Source organism: Sturnira hondurensis, unplaced genomic scaffold (assembly GCF_014824575.4).
Source record: "Sturnira hondurensis isolate 20B ecotype Veracruz unplaced genomic scaffold, ASM1482457v3 Scaffold0005279, whole genome shotgun sequence".
Lineage (NCBI taxonomy): Eukaryota > Metazoa > Chordata > Mammalia > Chiroptera > Phyllostomidae > Sturnira > Sturnira hondurensis.
The window spans coordinates 9,560,809-9,579,392 of record NW_028077910.1 but is presented as its reverse complement, the minus strand read 5'-3'; the positions used below and the strand labels follow the sequence as shown (position 1 = coordinate 9,579,392).

The following is an 18,584-nucleotide window of genomic DNA, read 5'->3' as shown; positions in this document are numbered from 1 at the left end:
AACTTCCAGTTACAAAACAAGTAAGCCACGGAAATGTAATGTACAGCATGGTGAGTGTGGTTTGTAATACTGTATTGCCTGTTTGAAAGTTGCTGAAAGAGTAGATCTTAAAATTCCTCATTGCAAGAAAAATACATTCTTGTAACTGTACAGTGACAAACGTTAACTAGACTTATGGTGGCGATCATTTGCAATATACAAATGTTAAATCATTGTGTGCGAAAACTGATACGTAAATTATACCTCAATAAATAAATAAATAAAATAAAAAGTCTGTATTATTCTAAATAGTAACAGAATAATGACAATGTGAGCCCCAAAGCTAGTACTGGTCATTGTCAACTAAAGGAGAACAAATCGACCAGAGTCAGTCAGCACAGACTGTACTCTGATGATAACTGAGGTTCTTCCTGACACTTTCCTGTAAGTGCATTCAAACAAGTACATGTTGCCACTTTCAGCTATATTTATGTAGACATACCTTTCACTGGAGATCAAAATGTAAGAGGCTGAATATAAATGCCTCAATTACTGCTTCTCACTCACCTCTCCACTTTTCAAGGTCTCTCCTTTCCACTTAAGAAAAGCCCCATTCCAATTAAGAAAATATACATAACAAAATCGGTTAATGATTTCCTTAATCCCCCCTCCCTTTGTGCGTGCCACACCTCACAACAGAATGAGTGTCTTTTGTTTGTTTCCCCCATAGTTCCCATTAACTCTGGTTAACCTTGTCTCTTCTGTTTGATGGTTTGTTAAAAGGAAATAAAAATGCCAGATATACTAAGACTTTATTTTTCATCAATATGAGGCTTACACACGAAGATGACTTTTTTTAAAACTTTGTCATTGAAAATCATCCTAAATATAGAACTAGAATTTTCATCATTAGTAATTACTCTTGTACACTTACACTTCATTTTGCAAATAATTAGTTATTTAATAGAGTTTGGAGGAGGTAAAAATACACTGGTGTCAGACTCACTGCCAAGTATAAATTAATTGCAAATCAGAAGAAAGGCCTTGTGAAGTTATAATGTTAGTCAACATAGAAATGGTAATAGTTTGCCTTCAATTTTTCAGTGATTCATCTCATAAGTAAAACAAGATATGCCAGAATAAAATGGTCCTTATTGACTGTGGACTTAGTACAGAGTCAGTGAGCTATAGGATGTGGGTTTAAATGATTTACAACAATCAAGTTTTGCTATGCTTTATAATTACCAGAAATGTCAGCATAGGTAAAGAATGTAAAAAGCACAGCAGCCATTAGGTTTACTATTTATATAGTAATGATTAATATTCAGATATCAGATGTGCACCCTAACTTCTCAGATCAGGTATAAATTCAGCAGTCAATTAAAAATCTTCCCTGATACTTCCCTGATACTTCCCTGAGGTGACTTTGATAGGTACCAAACTAGTGGAAAATGAAAAACACTTAATGACTAGTTTATAAGAGCTACACAGAGACACCCACCAATTGCTGCACAACGGTCATCAGGCCGAGGCACAGAGCACCAAGCACCTGAACTCACAGGGATAAGGAAAACAAGGAGGAAAAAAGTAAGATAAATATTAGTTCCCCTCATGAATTTTGCTTTGCAGATAATTATTTAACAGAGGTTGAAATTTATATTCTCTCTCTCTCTCCCCTTTCCTCTCCCTGATCGTGTGTGTGTATGTGTGTGTGTGTGTGTGTGTGAGAGAGAGAGAGAAGAGAATTAAGCCGTGGATAAATTTTGAAGGTCAAATGCCAAAGTTGAGGGGAAAAGCCCCGTCTCTTCCTCTCTGTGTGTCCTGTACCAGACAGCACAGTAGCTAAAGTCACTGAGCGATAGCTCAAAAATGTACTGAATAAATTACTGGGTGGAAAATTCCTCACGTGAACTCACAGTGGGGTAAGTACACCCTTTCCCCTTAAAGTGAAAAGTCTTTAGTTAAATTCCATACTATTACTACATTAACAATCACACTCAATTCTGTATGCATCAATTTCTATTTCTTGAGACCATTCAATTGCACCATCCTGAGGGTGGAGAATAATAGGTAACTGTGCTTCTTTCATTTGTTTTTTTTCCCTTGTTCCTTCTGTCATTTCTGCCAGGAGGATCTAAACATTGAGGAGCCACTTGAAAGTAACAGACTCCGATAAATAATGATATGACAAAGGCATATTTTATGTTTGTGGTTGTCACAACTTGGGTCTTTAGAGCTACCAATATTGATATTCAAGTAACATGTAAAGACTGGAATCTACCAGTGATCTCTCTAAATATAGATCTAATCACCTCCATCTTTTTACCTCTAAGATAAGAAAGCCCTTGACCTTGTGTAACAAAACAAGATCCTTGGTTTTCAGCCCAGTGTCAGCCATCTGTGCACGGTCACTGCCCCCACAGACACTGTGTCCTCAAGGCATTCAGTGAATATTTGTCGAATAAATGACTGTCAAATGAATGACATCAAAGCATCATTAAATATAAATGGTACAATGTCATATCTATATTTAACCATATTTGTTGCTTAAATATTAGAATTTTAAGACTCTCTGACATGGTTTGAGTTTAGGCATTTCAAGAAGCAATGACTGTATGAGGATGACTAAAAGCTGCTAATATGTAGGAGGAGACATAGAAACCTGAGAGATAAGCTTATTTAAATAATAATGGGCAAGGATAAATAAAAGAATCATTTTTAAAGCTAAACAAAAAAAGCAAACATGAGATTTCTATTTATAAATTAGAAATAATACTTAAAGCATGTGTTCACTTAAAACAATAGATAAAAGTACTGCCTAATTTTTAAATGTCAAGTTCACAGATAGAACGCATAATCTAAAAATTCTAATCAAGTAAGTGTTTCAGGAACTACATTAAAACACAGTTTAAATAGTGAAATAGAATCCAGATTAGTGTTCAGGAGAATAGTTTTAAGGTACATGTAAAGACTGTACATAACACGACTTTAGAAATCAATGTAAATCATCCTAAATTCTAGATAATTAAGCATGTTTTAAATGGCTTTGTGTTGAAACATTCTATAAATACACTACCAGTAAAGCATCTTAAAGGTTTTGAAGTCATACCTGCAAAAGAGTTGTTCTATGGAGCTTCAGTGCCCCCTTCTGGTGAATTTTAGCAAAGCACCCTGAGCAATAATCTTCTCCACATTCAAGACATACCTTAAAAGATATTAAAAAAATACAATCTTATCACATGACTTTGAGAAAATGTTTGTGTAAAGATGCTATTGCTATTATCTTTATTTCTCCATTACATACCTAGATGTCATTGGAATTGAGAAGTCCAAGGAATCTGAGATAACTATTGGCTCCAATTAAGATTTAACTCTGAGAAAAATGAACTTATAAACTAATTGCTCTCATATCAAAATAACTATAATAGCTAGAATGTAGGTTTCATACATGTGCTGGATGTAGGGATGTATATACATTTTCTGAATAAATCACAAAACAACAGGCAGCATCAGGTCAGACGCTCTGACGTGGTGGAAACCAAACAGCCCCATCTCTGTGTCAGCGCAGCTTTGGTTTCTGCTCTTCCTTCTCTAGGTGTGGATTCACCGGGCACAGTTAGTTCCGAATGGTATGTATATTATCTGTCCCCAAAAGTCCCTGGACACTTCAGTGAACTCCTTCACTGACGATTCTCAAAATATGGTATACAAGTATTTTTAGAAGACTCCTCAAAGAAAAGTATTTTTAAAAAACCAAATAGAACTTCATCAGAAATATCGGCAACATTTATGACCAGTGAATGATTATGGAAAAAATATGATATTTATCTTCCAAATTCTTTATGGTGTAAAAATACAATTTTTTAAATTTAGAGATAAATTGAAAAATGTGATGTCCTTGTATTTATGATGGCACCCAGCAAAACCAGAAGTGAATATAAAAGACAATGACATTTTTACTGCATGTGAAATTACTACCACGCAGCTGTACAGCCACTTCCATACTCTTCACAATATGACAAAAAACTGCAAATGGCTAAAATCCCTCTTTTCTTGAGTTTGCCTGGGTAAAGAACTGTTGTTGGTGCAAATAAGAAAGCATGAGGGTTTGGAGAGATGGTGTCAGAAAGTCTCCATCAAGGAGCTCACACTTCCTCTGACCCTCCTTTATTCCCCGCTCTTAGGGTGCCCACCCCCCTTCTCCCTTCCTTCCTCCGCCCTAGTACCAGGGACACATAAGCAGAAAACATTTGGAGCAGACTGGGGAAAGGCTGACCTAGCTCTTCTGCCTCGTGCTGGCCAGTGGTGGACTGAAACGTGCAACAGAGTGATGCTTCTCGAAATGTAATGTGCGTGTGAATCATGCACATTACATTGTCACGTAGGCTCTGGTTCAGGAGGTCTGAAACGCCACTGGAGACTCTGGGTTCTAACAAGCCTCCAGGTGATAGCACACAGCAGCTGGTGCAGACCACACACTGAGGAACCAGGCATTAGAATGTACAAGACATAGAAAAGCAGACTAAGTCTTGTTAAAAATCCAACAGACATGTTGTCAATTAATTTTAAAAAATTGTGTGAGTCCCCATATAATGGCATAGTTACCTACAGTAATGTAGACAGATTTATCAGATGCAAAATGAGTAGGACAACACTACAAAAGGTTAAGAGTGAGAAATTTATATATTGCTGCAATGAAACTAAAAAGGAAAGCTAGAATCAAACAACAATATTCACAATGTTTAATGAGCATTTACTCACTGCTCTAAGGGCTTTGCATATCTCATCTCATTTGTTCTTCACGACAACCCTCTAAAGTGATAAAGGTCACTGTATGACCATTATCAAGATGAGGTAACAAAAGAACATAATGGTTAAAAATGTGTCAGTTGGTGCAGGCAATAGAGCTAGAGTTCCAACCTCACATTCTGACTCAAAGCTCAAGCTTTTACCCACAATCTACATTACTAATCATTAAATCAATTATTGATAATTAATTTTATCATTAATCATTTATTTTAAAACAATAAAAATCTGCAATAAAATAAATATATCAATGGCTGCATATTCTGGTATTTGTCAAAATCCAAATATATTTTTTTCATTATCAAAAATGCAAATATAGCCCTGGCTGGTGTAGCTCAGTAGATTGAACACAGGTTTGATTCCTAGTCCAGGCACAGGCCTGGGTTGCAGGCCAGCCCCCCAGTGTGGGCCATGTGAGAGGCAATCACACATTGATGCTTCTCTCCCTCTCTTTCTCCTTCCTTTCCCCTCTCTCTAAAAAATAAATCAAATCAAATAAATCCAAATATATATTTGTTCAAATGTGATTAGCTCTACAGCACTGGATTTTTTATTTAAGTGGAAGAAAAATAAACACTATCCCTACAATGGGAACTAGTCTTACCCTTTCAACTCTTATTTCAAAAGCTGAAGTCTCTTAAAAAAATGATGATGAACACATCTAAATGCAGCATTTTTCAAGTCCAAAATTAATTAAAAACCATAATTCCACATATGTATATGGCAATATCCTTATAATACTGCATATTACAAAACACATTCTGCTTAATTTTTACTTTACTTATCTGCTACTATTTTAATGAATTTTTTATGAACACTCAGCAGTGGTTTTACAATGCAATGAGAGGACAGAAGGCCACTTTCAACACACGATTCTTAGCCGAGTGTCAGTTGACAGCAGAGTTTTGATGGAAGCAGCCAAGCAGAGGCCGCAGACTGGGAGATCAAAGCTGGGGCAGCAGAGGAGCTTATGTATTTTGTCATACAAGCAAATTTGGAGTTAAATTGGGTTAAAATGACCGCCAACTGGAAAATCTTTTTAGGCAGTTTGTGCAACTTGCAGGAACATACGAAGTACATAGACAAGCACTCCATTCCACCGGAGACTCTTCTGCAAGGACGGAGCAGTTTCAGATGGAACATCTTAATTCCATCAAGGCTAGACTAGTCGGTTATACTAAGCCCTCAGAAATCACTGGAGTTTAATTAAATTATCCACATTTGCCAAATTAATATGCAATTTTTGAATATCCATTTCACTTTTGCCATGTAGAAACAGTCTAAGGTTACTGTAACATCTTTAAAACATTAAAAAAAGAATTAGAAGTTTGATATTTTATTTTTACCATCAACATATGTGAATGCACCAGGACATAAAAAAATGTGCCCAAAACATATAAATTAGTGTCTCCTGACAATATACCTGGCACGGTGCTGAATATTTCACATGCATTAACCCACTGCCCTGAATAACTCAGCGGTATAGTCTAGAGTTATTCATAGTATTCCATTTTACAAATGAGAGGACAGAACTACAGAGGAATCCAGTCATGTGCTAAAGGTCACGTAGTTAATAAAAGGTAAAGTCGAGATTGAAAACCCCAAAACACAAGGTCTTAACCCCATCCCAGTATACAATTTCCCCTGATGAAGAGCCTACCACAAGATACAGAAAGGGTGACTCTAATTATCCAACATTACCATCCAGAATGATGGAAGCGAGCACACAGGATAACCTCAGAGTTTAACGCTACCATGGTCTACTCCATTAGGTCTGCCTAGCTTCAATTTTTAAACAATCTATTATTGTGTTTTAACAAGTATATTTTCATCAAATCAAAGAGCATCCTTTATTAAAATCTTAGTGAAATGTTTAAGTATATTTAGGACATAAGTCCTAACGTCCACAGCTTTCAGGCAAATCAGCTTTTTAATCACTGCATATATTTCACTCATGTGTTTTCCGGTAAGGGCATATGTCATTTATCCTGTCTGGGATGTCATTTTCTTACATTTCCTACTCGATGGAGAAAAACTGACCCTTTAGTTTCAGGTCAAGTCTTGCCTACATATGCCATGCTGTTATATCCACAGCCCTTAAAAAGCGCTCCGCATAGTATAGGATTCCATAGAAATGTTGACCCAGGGTTACTACATAAATCCTTTTTCAGATCATGAACAATGAACCTCAACAATCCAATTCAACCAGTAAGTCCCTTTCATACTTCCAGCTTCTAAAATATTATTTGTTTAAATTTTTAAACATTCCAGCATAGGTATAATTGGCTAATATTCTTTAAATTATTGTCCATTATTATCTCTAATACTATTACAGTAAGATGTCATAGTCAGAGCATTTTACCAACAGCCAGAGTTTTATATTTAATGTTGTTTTTAGCCTTTTATCAAACTCACAGCATTCTAACTCTTTGAGCCCAATTAAAACTACCATGAAATAAGGCTACTAAAAATAGCCTTAAATCAGAAGTGATTATCATTCTCTGAAACTACAATATATTCCACAATACTAGCTATAATTATTAAGTTATTTGGGAGAAAACAACTGCTTCTTAAGTATGTATAACATATTAAATTACAAAAGGTATTGGGTATCATCAATATTAACTGAAAGGAAAATATGTCTAAAGTCTATTCTACAGAAAAGTTTTAAAGAAATGACTCATTCATTCAACAAATATTTTTGAGTACCTGCTAAGTTGCAGGCAGAGGTGGTGGACCCTCCACACTGAGTGAAATGAAATCACCATTCTCATGAATTTACATTAAGTAAAAAAAAAAGTAAAAATGTAAAAAAAGTAAAAATTCTCATGAATTTACTTTTTATATATCCAACTAGAGTTGCTGATTGAGCAGACTGAGTTGAAAGTTCAAGGGGAAGGGCATAAATCAGAGATGTAAATCTGGGAAGCATGGAAGTAGAGATGGTCTTTAAAGCTGAGAAAATAAATGCAACTACCTAAAGAGCAAGTGTACACAGACTAGAGAAGCGGCTAAGGACTGAGGGCTAAGGCATTCAAAGGGGTCAAGAGTACAGAAAACCAACAAGGAAAGTTGAAAAGGGACAGCTAGCAAAATAAAATGAAACCAAGAGAGAATTATGTTTCAGAGAAAGCCAAGTGAAGAGTCCTAGGAAAGGAGAGGGTTACTGTATCAAACATTACTGATGGATTAAGATAGGAACTGAGAATAGACTGCTGATAGACCAACAAAAGAACTGAGAATTGAAAGTGGAAGTCACTGGTGACCATCAGAGGAACAGTTGCTGGACAGTAGCAGAGACCCGGTAGTGAATGGAGAAGGTTCAAGAAAGAATGGGAATTTAGCAATTCCACTTCCGGGTCTACACCCCAAACAACTGAAAGTAGGAACTTGGACAGATCATTGTACCCCCATGTTCACAGCATTATTCACAGTACACTGGATGGAATATTATTCAGCCTTAAAAATGAAGAAAATTCTGATACAGGCTACCACATGGACAAATCTTGAAGACATTACGCTAAGTGAAATGAGGACAATACTATATAGTGATAAGAACAGATACTATGTGGTTCCACTCACATGAGAAACCCAGTGGTCAGATTCACAGAGGCAGAAATAGCGTAGAGGTTGCCAGGGGCGAAGGAAGGAATCAGAGAGGAGTTATTGTTTTATTGAGCACAGAATTTCAGTTTTGCAAGTTGAAAGGAATTCAGTGGCTGGATGGTGGTGATGGAAGCAAAGCAATGTAGTTTATGCCACTGGACTTTGCACTTAAAATGGCCAAGATGGCAACATTTAAATTATGATGTATTTCACAATAGTTTTTAAAGCTCATGAATCCACATCTATGAAAGTTCCAGAGCTGTCAGAAAGCATATTTTTGTACTTTTTTTTCAAGTTCACTTCAGAACTTTTAAGGAAAGAAAGAATAAATGTCATTTTGGGTCAAAAAGAAAGATTTTCACATAAATGTACACAGGAGTCTTAAACATCATAGAAAAAAAACTGAAACAACCCAAATGTCATTCAACATGTGAAGGAATAAACAAATTTTAGTGTATCTGTACTATGGAATACAACTCAGTAATACAAATGAGCAAACTACTGAAAAATGTAACATGAATAAATCTCTACATGGAGCAAAAGAAAACTTACACACAAAATCTAGATAGAGGAGTAGGCAAAAGAAGGTTACTAATAAGAATAAACAGTGCTATAATTAATAAAGAAATAATGCAAGAATAAACTCTGTGTTTTGCATGCTCACAACTATAAAACTAGTTTGCCCACCCATGTATGTGTGTATACATATATATTATAATTCCATTACATAAAGCACAAAAATAGGTACTACCAAATGTAAGATGCTAAAAACCAGAGCAGTGGTTGTCTTTGCAGTGAAGATGAATTGGAAAAGGCAGAAGGGAACTTTCAGGGGTATTCCATTATCTTGATAAGAGTGTAAATATTTGTCAAAAGACAATTAGTTATACATTTAAGATCTGTCCACTTCACCATAAATAAAATATACCTCAATTTTAAAAAATAGACAGAATGAGAGAAGAGACTATGATGAAAGCAAGTATAGCCAACTTGTCAACTGTTACCAAAATAGAAGTACAGAGGGCGATATGGGGGACAAAAGAGAGTGTTTGGGGTCAGTTTCGCTTTGGCCGTAGGCAGAAGAGACTGCAGCATGCTTGTGTGCTGATAGGCATGGTCCCAGGCAGAGAGGATGAGTTCAGCTCCTGCCTCAAACAGGAATGAGAGGGTGAGCTTCAGGGCATTGCAGGCCATCCCCAGCAGCATGCACACCTCACCCTTAATATGAGCCACAGAGGAAAAGTGTGTGCCTACCGAAGCAGGTTAAGTTGGGAGAAGTGTCTGAGACCGTGCGTAAGTTCTATTCCAGTATCTTATTGTAACGTACGTACTAGCAGAGCGGCTTTGTTCTCACACTGTCCACAAGGCTTCCCTTTTATCTTGGGTTTTTCACTTTCAGAAGAATTTGCCATTTTAGAATTAAGTGGTCTTACTGATTCTGGAGGAAAAGAAAGAGTCAGACTAATCACTTTAAACTATGATGTTTAGATTTCTGATTGATAAAGTAATAAAAATATGCTTATTTCTAAATACTCATATAATATTTAAACATTAGTTACCTAGTAAGAATGGCATGTAACCAAGTCTAACTCTCCCAGTAGGCTGGGGAGCTCACAGCCCCTTCCCATGACTGCAGGGCCACACACATCCACTCATATCTACCCTGTTTAAAACTCACTTACATAGGACATGGGAAATTACAGCATGCAATAAGTGTTAAAAACCATGCTCTTGATAGAATACTTCCAGCATTCTGTCTCATCTCTGGATCAAACTGAAGCCTACACAGAACATCTTCTGTAATAAATCTACCAAATCATCTTAACCATTCAAATTAAATGTTATAGATAATATATATAATTTATATATAATTAACATAACTCATTCTACCAAATAACATATATGAATAAATGTTATACACAGATAATGTAATAACTTATTCTAATAAGTCATCTTAACCATTCAAATTAAATGTGTTTATCCTCTATTAAGAAGTTATTTCTTTTGGCACTGGCTGGCATAGCTCAGTGGATTGAGCACAGGCCTGCGAAGAAATGGATCACAGTTTGATTCCCAGTCAGAGCACATGCCTGGGTTGCAGGCCAGTTCCCAGCAGGGGACTCACAAGAAGCAACCATACATTGATATTTCTCTCCCTCTCTCCTTCCCTTCCCCTCTTTAAAGTAAATAAATAAAATCTTTTAAAAAAAGAAGTAATTTCTTTTGAAATTGGTATATTCAAAATTGATTTTAGTGTTTGTTATTGTCAAACAGTTTTAAAATATAAAGACATTTTTCAATATTCTTTTAATTTTTTAGAGTAAAATTTCAATTTAGAACTTTACATTGAAAAATTCTTATCTTAAAGATTACACTAATAAACTTTAAGGACCAGTGGTATGAAAGTCCTCACGATAAAAAAATGCTATATTCTAATCATATTCTAAATTGACACTCTTTGACAATAAAATAAGCGCCACCCCCAACAAACATAAATGAAATGTATTTTGAATACCAGAAGTAAAGAGTCATCATTTGGAGAGTTAGAATCTTTATACTGAATAAACAATTCTAGCACTTTAATTTTCTATGTAATTCAAATGTAGAAGAAATTATATTGGTAGCAGCTAATAGTACAGTGGTAAGCTGTTTACCTTGAAGCTGTTCCTTCAGTAATTTTAATCTCAATTTTCCAGGTTGAAGCTGTATTAATGAAATAGATATCATTTGTTAGGTACACATCTTCTTATTCAAAGGAAGTTTAAGTCACTAACAAAAATACTAAAAAGCTATAAAATCTTGGTGCTTGTTGAACAAATCAAACATTTTGAAGCAGTGATATAAAATTAATAGATCATCATAAAAACATAAAAACTTTTAATTAAATTAATAAAAATTATAAAAAGAAAATAAATTTTGGAACTATATAAAAACAAGTCTTTTAAACATGCCATAAATTATTTGTTAAACAAAATCATTATATATCATCAAGAAAAGATTTTAGGAAAGCACTACTATTCAAATATTAAAGGCTTTTCCATCGCTGATCTTTCTGAGAGGCACAAAATCAAATATTTGTGTAGACTGATTCTAAACTAAATTTAGACTGAGCTACTCTGCTTACATACCTGAAGAAACCAATATTATTATCTTATGTGCCCAGTTTAGAGAACCTTAACCTTCAAATATATTATTCGTGATCCCTGACTTTCCCAAGATGTAGGCAGAAATACAGGTATACATGGGTAATTAAGACTCACTGCTAGGTATTTCAGATAAACATTCACTTAAAATCCTGGGATTTTTAAGGTTTGAAGAAATAAAACAGACTTATCAATCACACACACTTACCCTGGTCTTATTAAAACCTACATCCAAAGTGCACAGACGAACGCAGACGAGAGGCACTTTATACAGATGCTGTCAATTTGTGCCTGGTTTCCAATTTGCGATTTGCATGCTCAATTGCCTAATCTGTACGTGAGAGTATGAGAACAATGCTTGCCTCTGTGTCTGTGGCTGTACTAAATGCACTCATCTGAAAATTTCAGCCTAATTATTTTCAGTGAATCTTGTGGTTTTGCTTCAAAAGGACATTTGTTGTTTACACTCTCTAAGTAGTTACTCAGATGCTATGTACGAAACAGAGCAAAAAAAGAAGAAAATAGAATTGAAATAAGCAATTCTTAGTGAATCGTGCTTTTACATTTAAACTTGCAATGTTATACAAATTACAAATAATTTAATCTCATTTTTATAACCAAATTATCTAATGTTATTACCTTAATGATACATCTGAATTGCAGTATGATCAATGTAGTTATAGGCTACCTGGGCAGAATGGATTTGCTAAAGCAAACTGAAGCCATTATTAGGAAAATTAGGGAATTTTTATACTCTTGTTTTTGGTATTGTGAATAATATTTTCTTACTCATATTTACTTAAAATAGCTCAAGCTGCATAAAAAATATTTCAGTGAACAAACTGCTAGCTGCTATTTTTCAGAAAATAGAATTTCTTCCTAAGTCTGATGTTTATCTGTTTGGGAAAGAGTTGAGGATAGAGTAGGGCTGAACCAAGGACACACACACACATACACCCATGCATACATACACAAATATGCACATATATATGGCTTTAAGTATATGCATATATAAGTATATTCAAATATCAGTAATTCAATATACTAAAGCCTATGCCCTATTCAACCACTTACGCCTCCACCAGCAGCTGCTGAAGATGTGCCATCAGGTACCAGGGCAGCTTCATGGCTCTACCACACCCATGTATCCTCTGGGCCATGGGGGTCAGACTATGCTGTCATCCTCTGCCTCCCTGGTGCTCACAGAGGCCTCAAACTCCCTCGGATGCCCTAACCCCCATGCTGGGCCCGCACTCCTCCCACAGGCCACCTTTTCAAATATTTGCAGTCTTAATCTAATTAGCTACGTGACCCCTGCCATTCTCTACCGTTTGTGCTTCTATCCAGGCTCCCCTGACATTTGATGGAACACTAATGGAACAGTCACTTAACCATCTTATGTCTTAAACCTTTCCTAAAAATATCTCTTCCAAAAGTTCACATAAACTGGACCTGCCTTTTTTCCAACACAACCTCCTCCACAGAACTCTCCAGAGGAACTAGATCCATTTCTACTCCCTTTCACTCAGCAGGAGAAGAATTTTTCCTCCCTGTTTGCTCCTCAATGCTGCTGCCTCTGTTGAAGGTCCCCACCATCCACTTACTGCCTTTATCAATATCCAGAATCCTTGTCCACCTGAAGGTCAGAGCTCTGCCCAGTTCATCACATTTCTGGGGGATGATCATGGACACTTCAATGTCCATGTCCACCTGACATCCTGAGGCTGAAGGCCCTCCAACATGCTGACTACTATGAACTTCCAAGTGTCTCTTCAGCCACTTCACCATTATGACCAAACCAGGAACCTAAGCAGATATCTGCATGGCCACAGCTTCAAAATGCCAAAGTCAGAGTTTCTCAGTGCTAACCTTACCCCCTTCCTCTTAAACCTCCCATACCTACCCGTCATTGCGATGACATAATACTGATTGGGTCCCTTACAAATCCATGCTGAACAACTCCAGTGGACTCTTACAGCCCTTCCACAACGTATGTGCTCATCTATTGCTAATCCTCAGTCACCCACAGTGTCTAATCCAAAATTTCTCCCTTCCGAAAACACTCAACTTTACCCCATTTTTCTTCCTTAATCTGGCAGATGATCCTGCCATTAAATTTATTAATAGTGAGGTCTTCCCATTAGGAGTTTTCCACAGCTCCCTCTGCCTCACTCTGTCAGGTAAAACCTCTAAAAATTTACCTTTACTGCCACTTGTTTTTTCTTCCATCTTTCTGGTCTCAGAGAAAATGAGTCCTCCTTCCCCTTGGTGAAGAACTGCTTAATGAGCCACCTCTTTACTGTGCCCCCCAAAACTGACCCCTCTCTCGTTTCCACCTTTAATCTTTACTCTGCTTTTGTGAGTCACCTCTCAACTATGCACTGACTCATCTTCTCCCTTAGTCTAAAAAACAACGTAGTAAAGTCTGTCCTTGGTGCTGTTCAAGCCCCGAGAGGTCATGCTTTTCCTCAAAATCACGGAAACAGTAGTCTTTACTCACTGCTGCCTGCCTTTCTTTTTCAACCATTTGAAAATACTTTTACATCTAATAATGAACCAATCATCAAACCAAATTCAGTGTTTCTAGAAATCCCCATTCTCCACAAAGAGACATTTTAAATTGATTTTCAGGTAATGTTACAACCGACTTCACACCTATTATTTCACACACTGCCAAAAACTCTGTGTAGTTACAAAGTACCATTATGCATATTTACAAATACGCTAACCCAAAGCCAGAAAGGTCAAATAACTGGCCTAAAATCACATCGCTAATAAAATGAGTGAGAAATTTAGTCTAACCAGGGTTTCTTGACCTTGGCCAGGACGATTCTTTGCTATGGGGGCTGTCCAATGTACTGTGGGATGCATAGTAGCACCTCTGGCCCGTAGCCATTGCTACCATTAGGAAGAAACTATGACAACTACAACACCACCAACAACCTAAAACCCTTTCCTGGTGACAACTAAAAATGTCTCCAACATTGCAAAATGTCTCCTTGTAGCAGGAAGTTGGGGTGGGAGGGGACTGACCCCTACAGAGAAACCCTGGTCTAAAACTAGACCCCAAACTGGGTCCACTACACCATGTATTAGGCAAGGCTGACTTCTCCATATGTTTTAAAAATACCCTCCTTCCCTTTCCTCTCCAATGAAATCACATTGCTTTGACTCTACTCCTACCACTTTCCTCTTTGCAGTCTCCCTTTATTGCAGAGCTCGCAAATTCCCTTAGGACCAGCCTGAAGCCCTGCATTCCAAATCTCGGCCCCAGCACCTGACCTTCAGCAAGTTATTTAACCTTTTGATGGTAAATTACTTCATCTGTGGAACTAAAAAAATATCAACTGCTTTTCAAGAGTGATATAAGTATTTAATGAGATCAAAAGGAGAGGCTAAACTGTTGACTGGTGTAAAACAGACAGTGAGTAAATATTAAAGTTCTCTTTGCCTCCACAGACTTTGAGCTTTACCCTTCACACCTGCCCTTCCTGTGCTTTATCCTTTATACCTTTCTTCCCCCTTTTATAAATGCTTAGGAACCAATTCAATCTCTCAGCTTGAACTAACACATGAAAATTCTAAATCTTTGAAACTTGCTAAAAGGGTAGAATTTAAATGTTCTCACAAAAAAGAGAGAGAGATGTGAAGTGATAAATGTATTAATTAAGTCAGCGTGGGGATCCTTTTACAATATATGTATATTGCATTATCATATGATACACTTTAAATGTTTTAGAATTTTATTTGTCACTTATACCTCAATAAAGTTGGGGGACAAGGTAGGGAGAGAGGGAGAGAGGAGAGGTCTAAATCAATATCCTAGAACTTTTTTTCTAACTTCCTTCTTTATTCTACTACCTAACCAACCCAGGCTGCAGTATCTGTTATATATTTGACTTCTTCCTTTCTTTTATCACTGCTTTTTTTCATCCAATATTTTCCTTTCTATTTCTTCTGCTACATTTTAAGTTAGACTCTTCTTATCTGAATCTCTAGATTTTTTTTAACAGTCTCTCTGCCTCTATACTGGTGGCTTCCAAAGTAGCACGTATGCATGCCTGGGGGAGCTCAAGCAAAGACCAGAGAGAAGAAAAGAAACATCTATTATGTTTATATTATCCTTGATTAACCTCCATATTTTGCTTAAGAGTGCACATGATGTATTAGTAAACAGAATATATAAAAATGAATTCTACTGATGTAGCTCAGTGGATTGAGCGTGAGCCTGTGAACCGAAGGATCGCAGTTTGATTCCCAGTCAGGGCACATGCCTGGGTTGCAGGCCAGTTCCCAGCAGGGGAAGCACGAGAAGCAACCATACATTGATATTTCTCTCCCTCTCTCCTTCCCCTCCCCTCTAAAGATAAATAAATAAAATCTTTAAAAAATGAATTCTAGTTATAAATAAATAAAGACTTTATGTATATAAAGCTATGCTCAGAATATACTTTTTATTGATGTGATACATAATCAAAACAGTTTGGATATCATGTGCTCTATATTTATAAGTCCCAACTGCATTAGATTCTTAAACAAAATCAACCGTCAGAAATCTCATCTTAATCTTGCTGTACTCCTGCTCCAGAGCCGTCAGGGAATTCCATCCACCTAGTGAAAAAGATCAAGACTCCTGAGCCTGTCATTGGAGACCTTCCCTCCTGTGCTAGAGGAGACCTTTACACCCAACCTTCTACAGCATCCCCTGTGTTTTCATCCTTCAACTCAGTTATGAAGATTGTAGGGACTAGCATTAAGATTTATTCAGCACTTTTTCTTAAAAACACAAGTAGTAGACTTTCCAATATGTGTAGAATTAAACAATTATTTCCCAAGCACAGATGGTTCATACACTAAATAGTTATGGAAAAAATTATGTACTGATGCTTTCTATAAATATTTTCATATGTGAATCATTTTTTACATTAGATGAGAATTTACTGGAGAATAAGGAAAATTCATCCTATGACAAGGAGATGCTTAATAAACATTAAATAATAAATAAGTCAATAATCACAGACTCGGCATTTTTAGTATATCATATATATAATAACATATGAAACATGGAACATTATATCTCAGAAAGATAATAAAAATGGAAAGTGGACTATGAACTGTTTAATCCAAAAATTTAAAAGACCTATTTAATAAGAAAATGACATTAAAATGACATTGGCTTTTTCAAAACCAATAAGTTTAGAAGCATCAAGTGAGATGTGAGTAGATGCCAACTGCCCGAGGAAAGTTTAATGATAGGCACATAAAAAAGGAAAAGCTATATAAGTTCAAAATTACAAAGTCATGAATCTTGTGCTTAAGAATTCAGAAGAAAAACAGTTTTCTTTATAGAAAGACACTCATCTGGTTTTAATCAGTTATACAATGTAATGATATATTTTGCAATACATAGGTAAAAATAAAGCAATTCTATGGCTGAGAAATCTGTAAGTTTTTTTCCCCTTGGATATCTTCACATATAGAATCGATAGAATATGAATAATAATTACTATTCAAGCAGAACACCAGCATATTAAACAAATGTGATATAATGAAAAAGCAGAAAAAAATTTGTTTTTTGTTACATCAAATAACAGCTTTCACCTTAACCTAGAACTACACAGTTCTATTTCATATACTTGAAACCAGAACTGAGCTTAACAGAAATAAATTTGTTTAGAAAATTCAACTCAAAGTGAATTTCTAAAAATCAACTTGTAGATGGAAAACAAAAAGATATCTGAATATGAAAGGTCTATGTAATCTATAAAAATAATCATAATCAAATAGTATGCAAAGTTGTTAAAACAAGAATGGGAAGGGAATGCAAGATCAGAAAAAATAATTTATATATTCTTGTTAGCAAATTGAGAATAAAATAGTGTTTTCTTACCTTAATAACATTTCCTTTATTTTGTGACATTTTATGTGATTGAGTAACCAATTTGCCTGGTTTTCCAGATTTCCAGTGATATCCACTTGACCTTCAATACATGTAAACAGAAGTCAAATGTAACCACTAAATACATTTCTCCTTTTAATGAAAACAGATATATTTTTCTGATTTCATGAAATGGAAACTCAGTCGTTAACTTGTAACAGACCACCACAAAGTGAAAATGAAATATTAATAGTGTCAGTAACTTTAGTGTCTGTAAAAAAAAATAGTGTCAATATCTTCAGTAACTTTAAAATATGAGGTCCATACAGAAGTTATCCAGCTATGTAAAATGAAGAATAGAGACATTTTTTGAAAAAAATACAAGAGACAAGAAACATTGTACATGGGACAACGATGCCTCAGTCCCCTTCAACGTAGGCACTTTGGGACCTCCCACAGTTCTCCCAATCACCATCAGCTTCCCCATTGTATTTTCCTGAATCTCATCAATGATCTGAAATCTCTTCCCTTTCAAAGGTGCTCTGAGTCTCAGGAAAACCCAGAAGTCACAGAGCACCAGTATCGGTTCTAGGGGGGCTGAGTCACCTGAGTGATTTGATGTTTGCCCCAAAAAGGTCTGCACGAGACGTGATGCATGAGTGGGTGCATTGTCCTGATGATGCTGCCAATCACCAGTTGCACATAGCTGCAGCCTTCTAAATTATCTGAATAGTTTCCACAGAGGAATGTTCAGGCTTCACACAAAATCTGATGTAGATTTGTTGCTCTATTAGCTCAGGCATTTTGTATGTAACAGCCACACAGTGCACACGGTCACTCAATGGTGTCCACTGCCCCCACTGACTAGAAGAGTGAAGTCATCATTGTTCATGCATGCGCATTCCAGCCCACTCTTGTTGGCTACCAGGTTACACGATGATGCACAAACCATTATATTAACAATGGCTGGACTTTTTCCAGACAGACCTCATGTTGCTCTACTATATTTGGGACTTTTGAGATGAAATGAATAAAAACAAAATGTCCAAACAGATAAAGAATTCTGTTTTTAGACATTATGACTAAACATAGCTTTATTGATTTATAGAAATTTTTACAGAGTGTCATGTAGTTTTAAAAGCTAAGATCCACAAATGGAAAGAGGGAAAGTA

The 18,584-nt window shown here is 36.1% G+C and overlaps 1 protein-coding gene across 4 annotated transcripts in view; it reads right to left on the bottom strand.

Annotated features, from left to right (window-relative positions):
- ZBBX (zinc finger B-box domain containing) overlaps window positions 1-18,584 on the bottom strand; it is a 99,822-nt gene that overhangs the window by 67,515 nt on the left and 13,723 nt on the right. For all 4 annotated transcript variants that reach the window (XM_037046604.1, XM_037046606.1, XM_037046607.1 and 1 more), the window contains exons 4-7: window positions 17,425-17,515; window positions 11,046-11,094; window positions 9,723-9,829; window positions 3,089-3,184 (exon numbers count right to left, since the gene is read on the bottom strand). In XM_037046604.1, coding sequence (XP_036902499.1) covers window positions 3,089-3,184; window positions 9,723-9,829; window positions 11,046-11,094; window positions 17,425-17,515 — 343 coding nt within the window. The remainder of the gene's footprint in view (window positions 1-3,088; window positions 3,185-9,722; window positions 9,830-11,045; window positions 11,095-17,424; window positions 17,516-18,584) is intronic.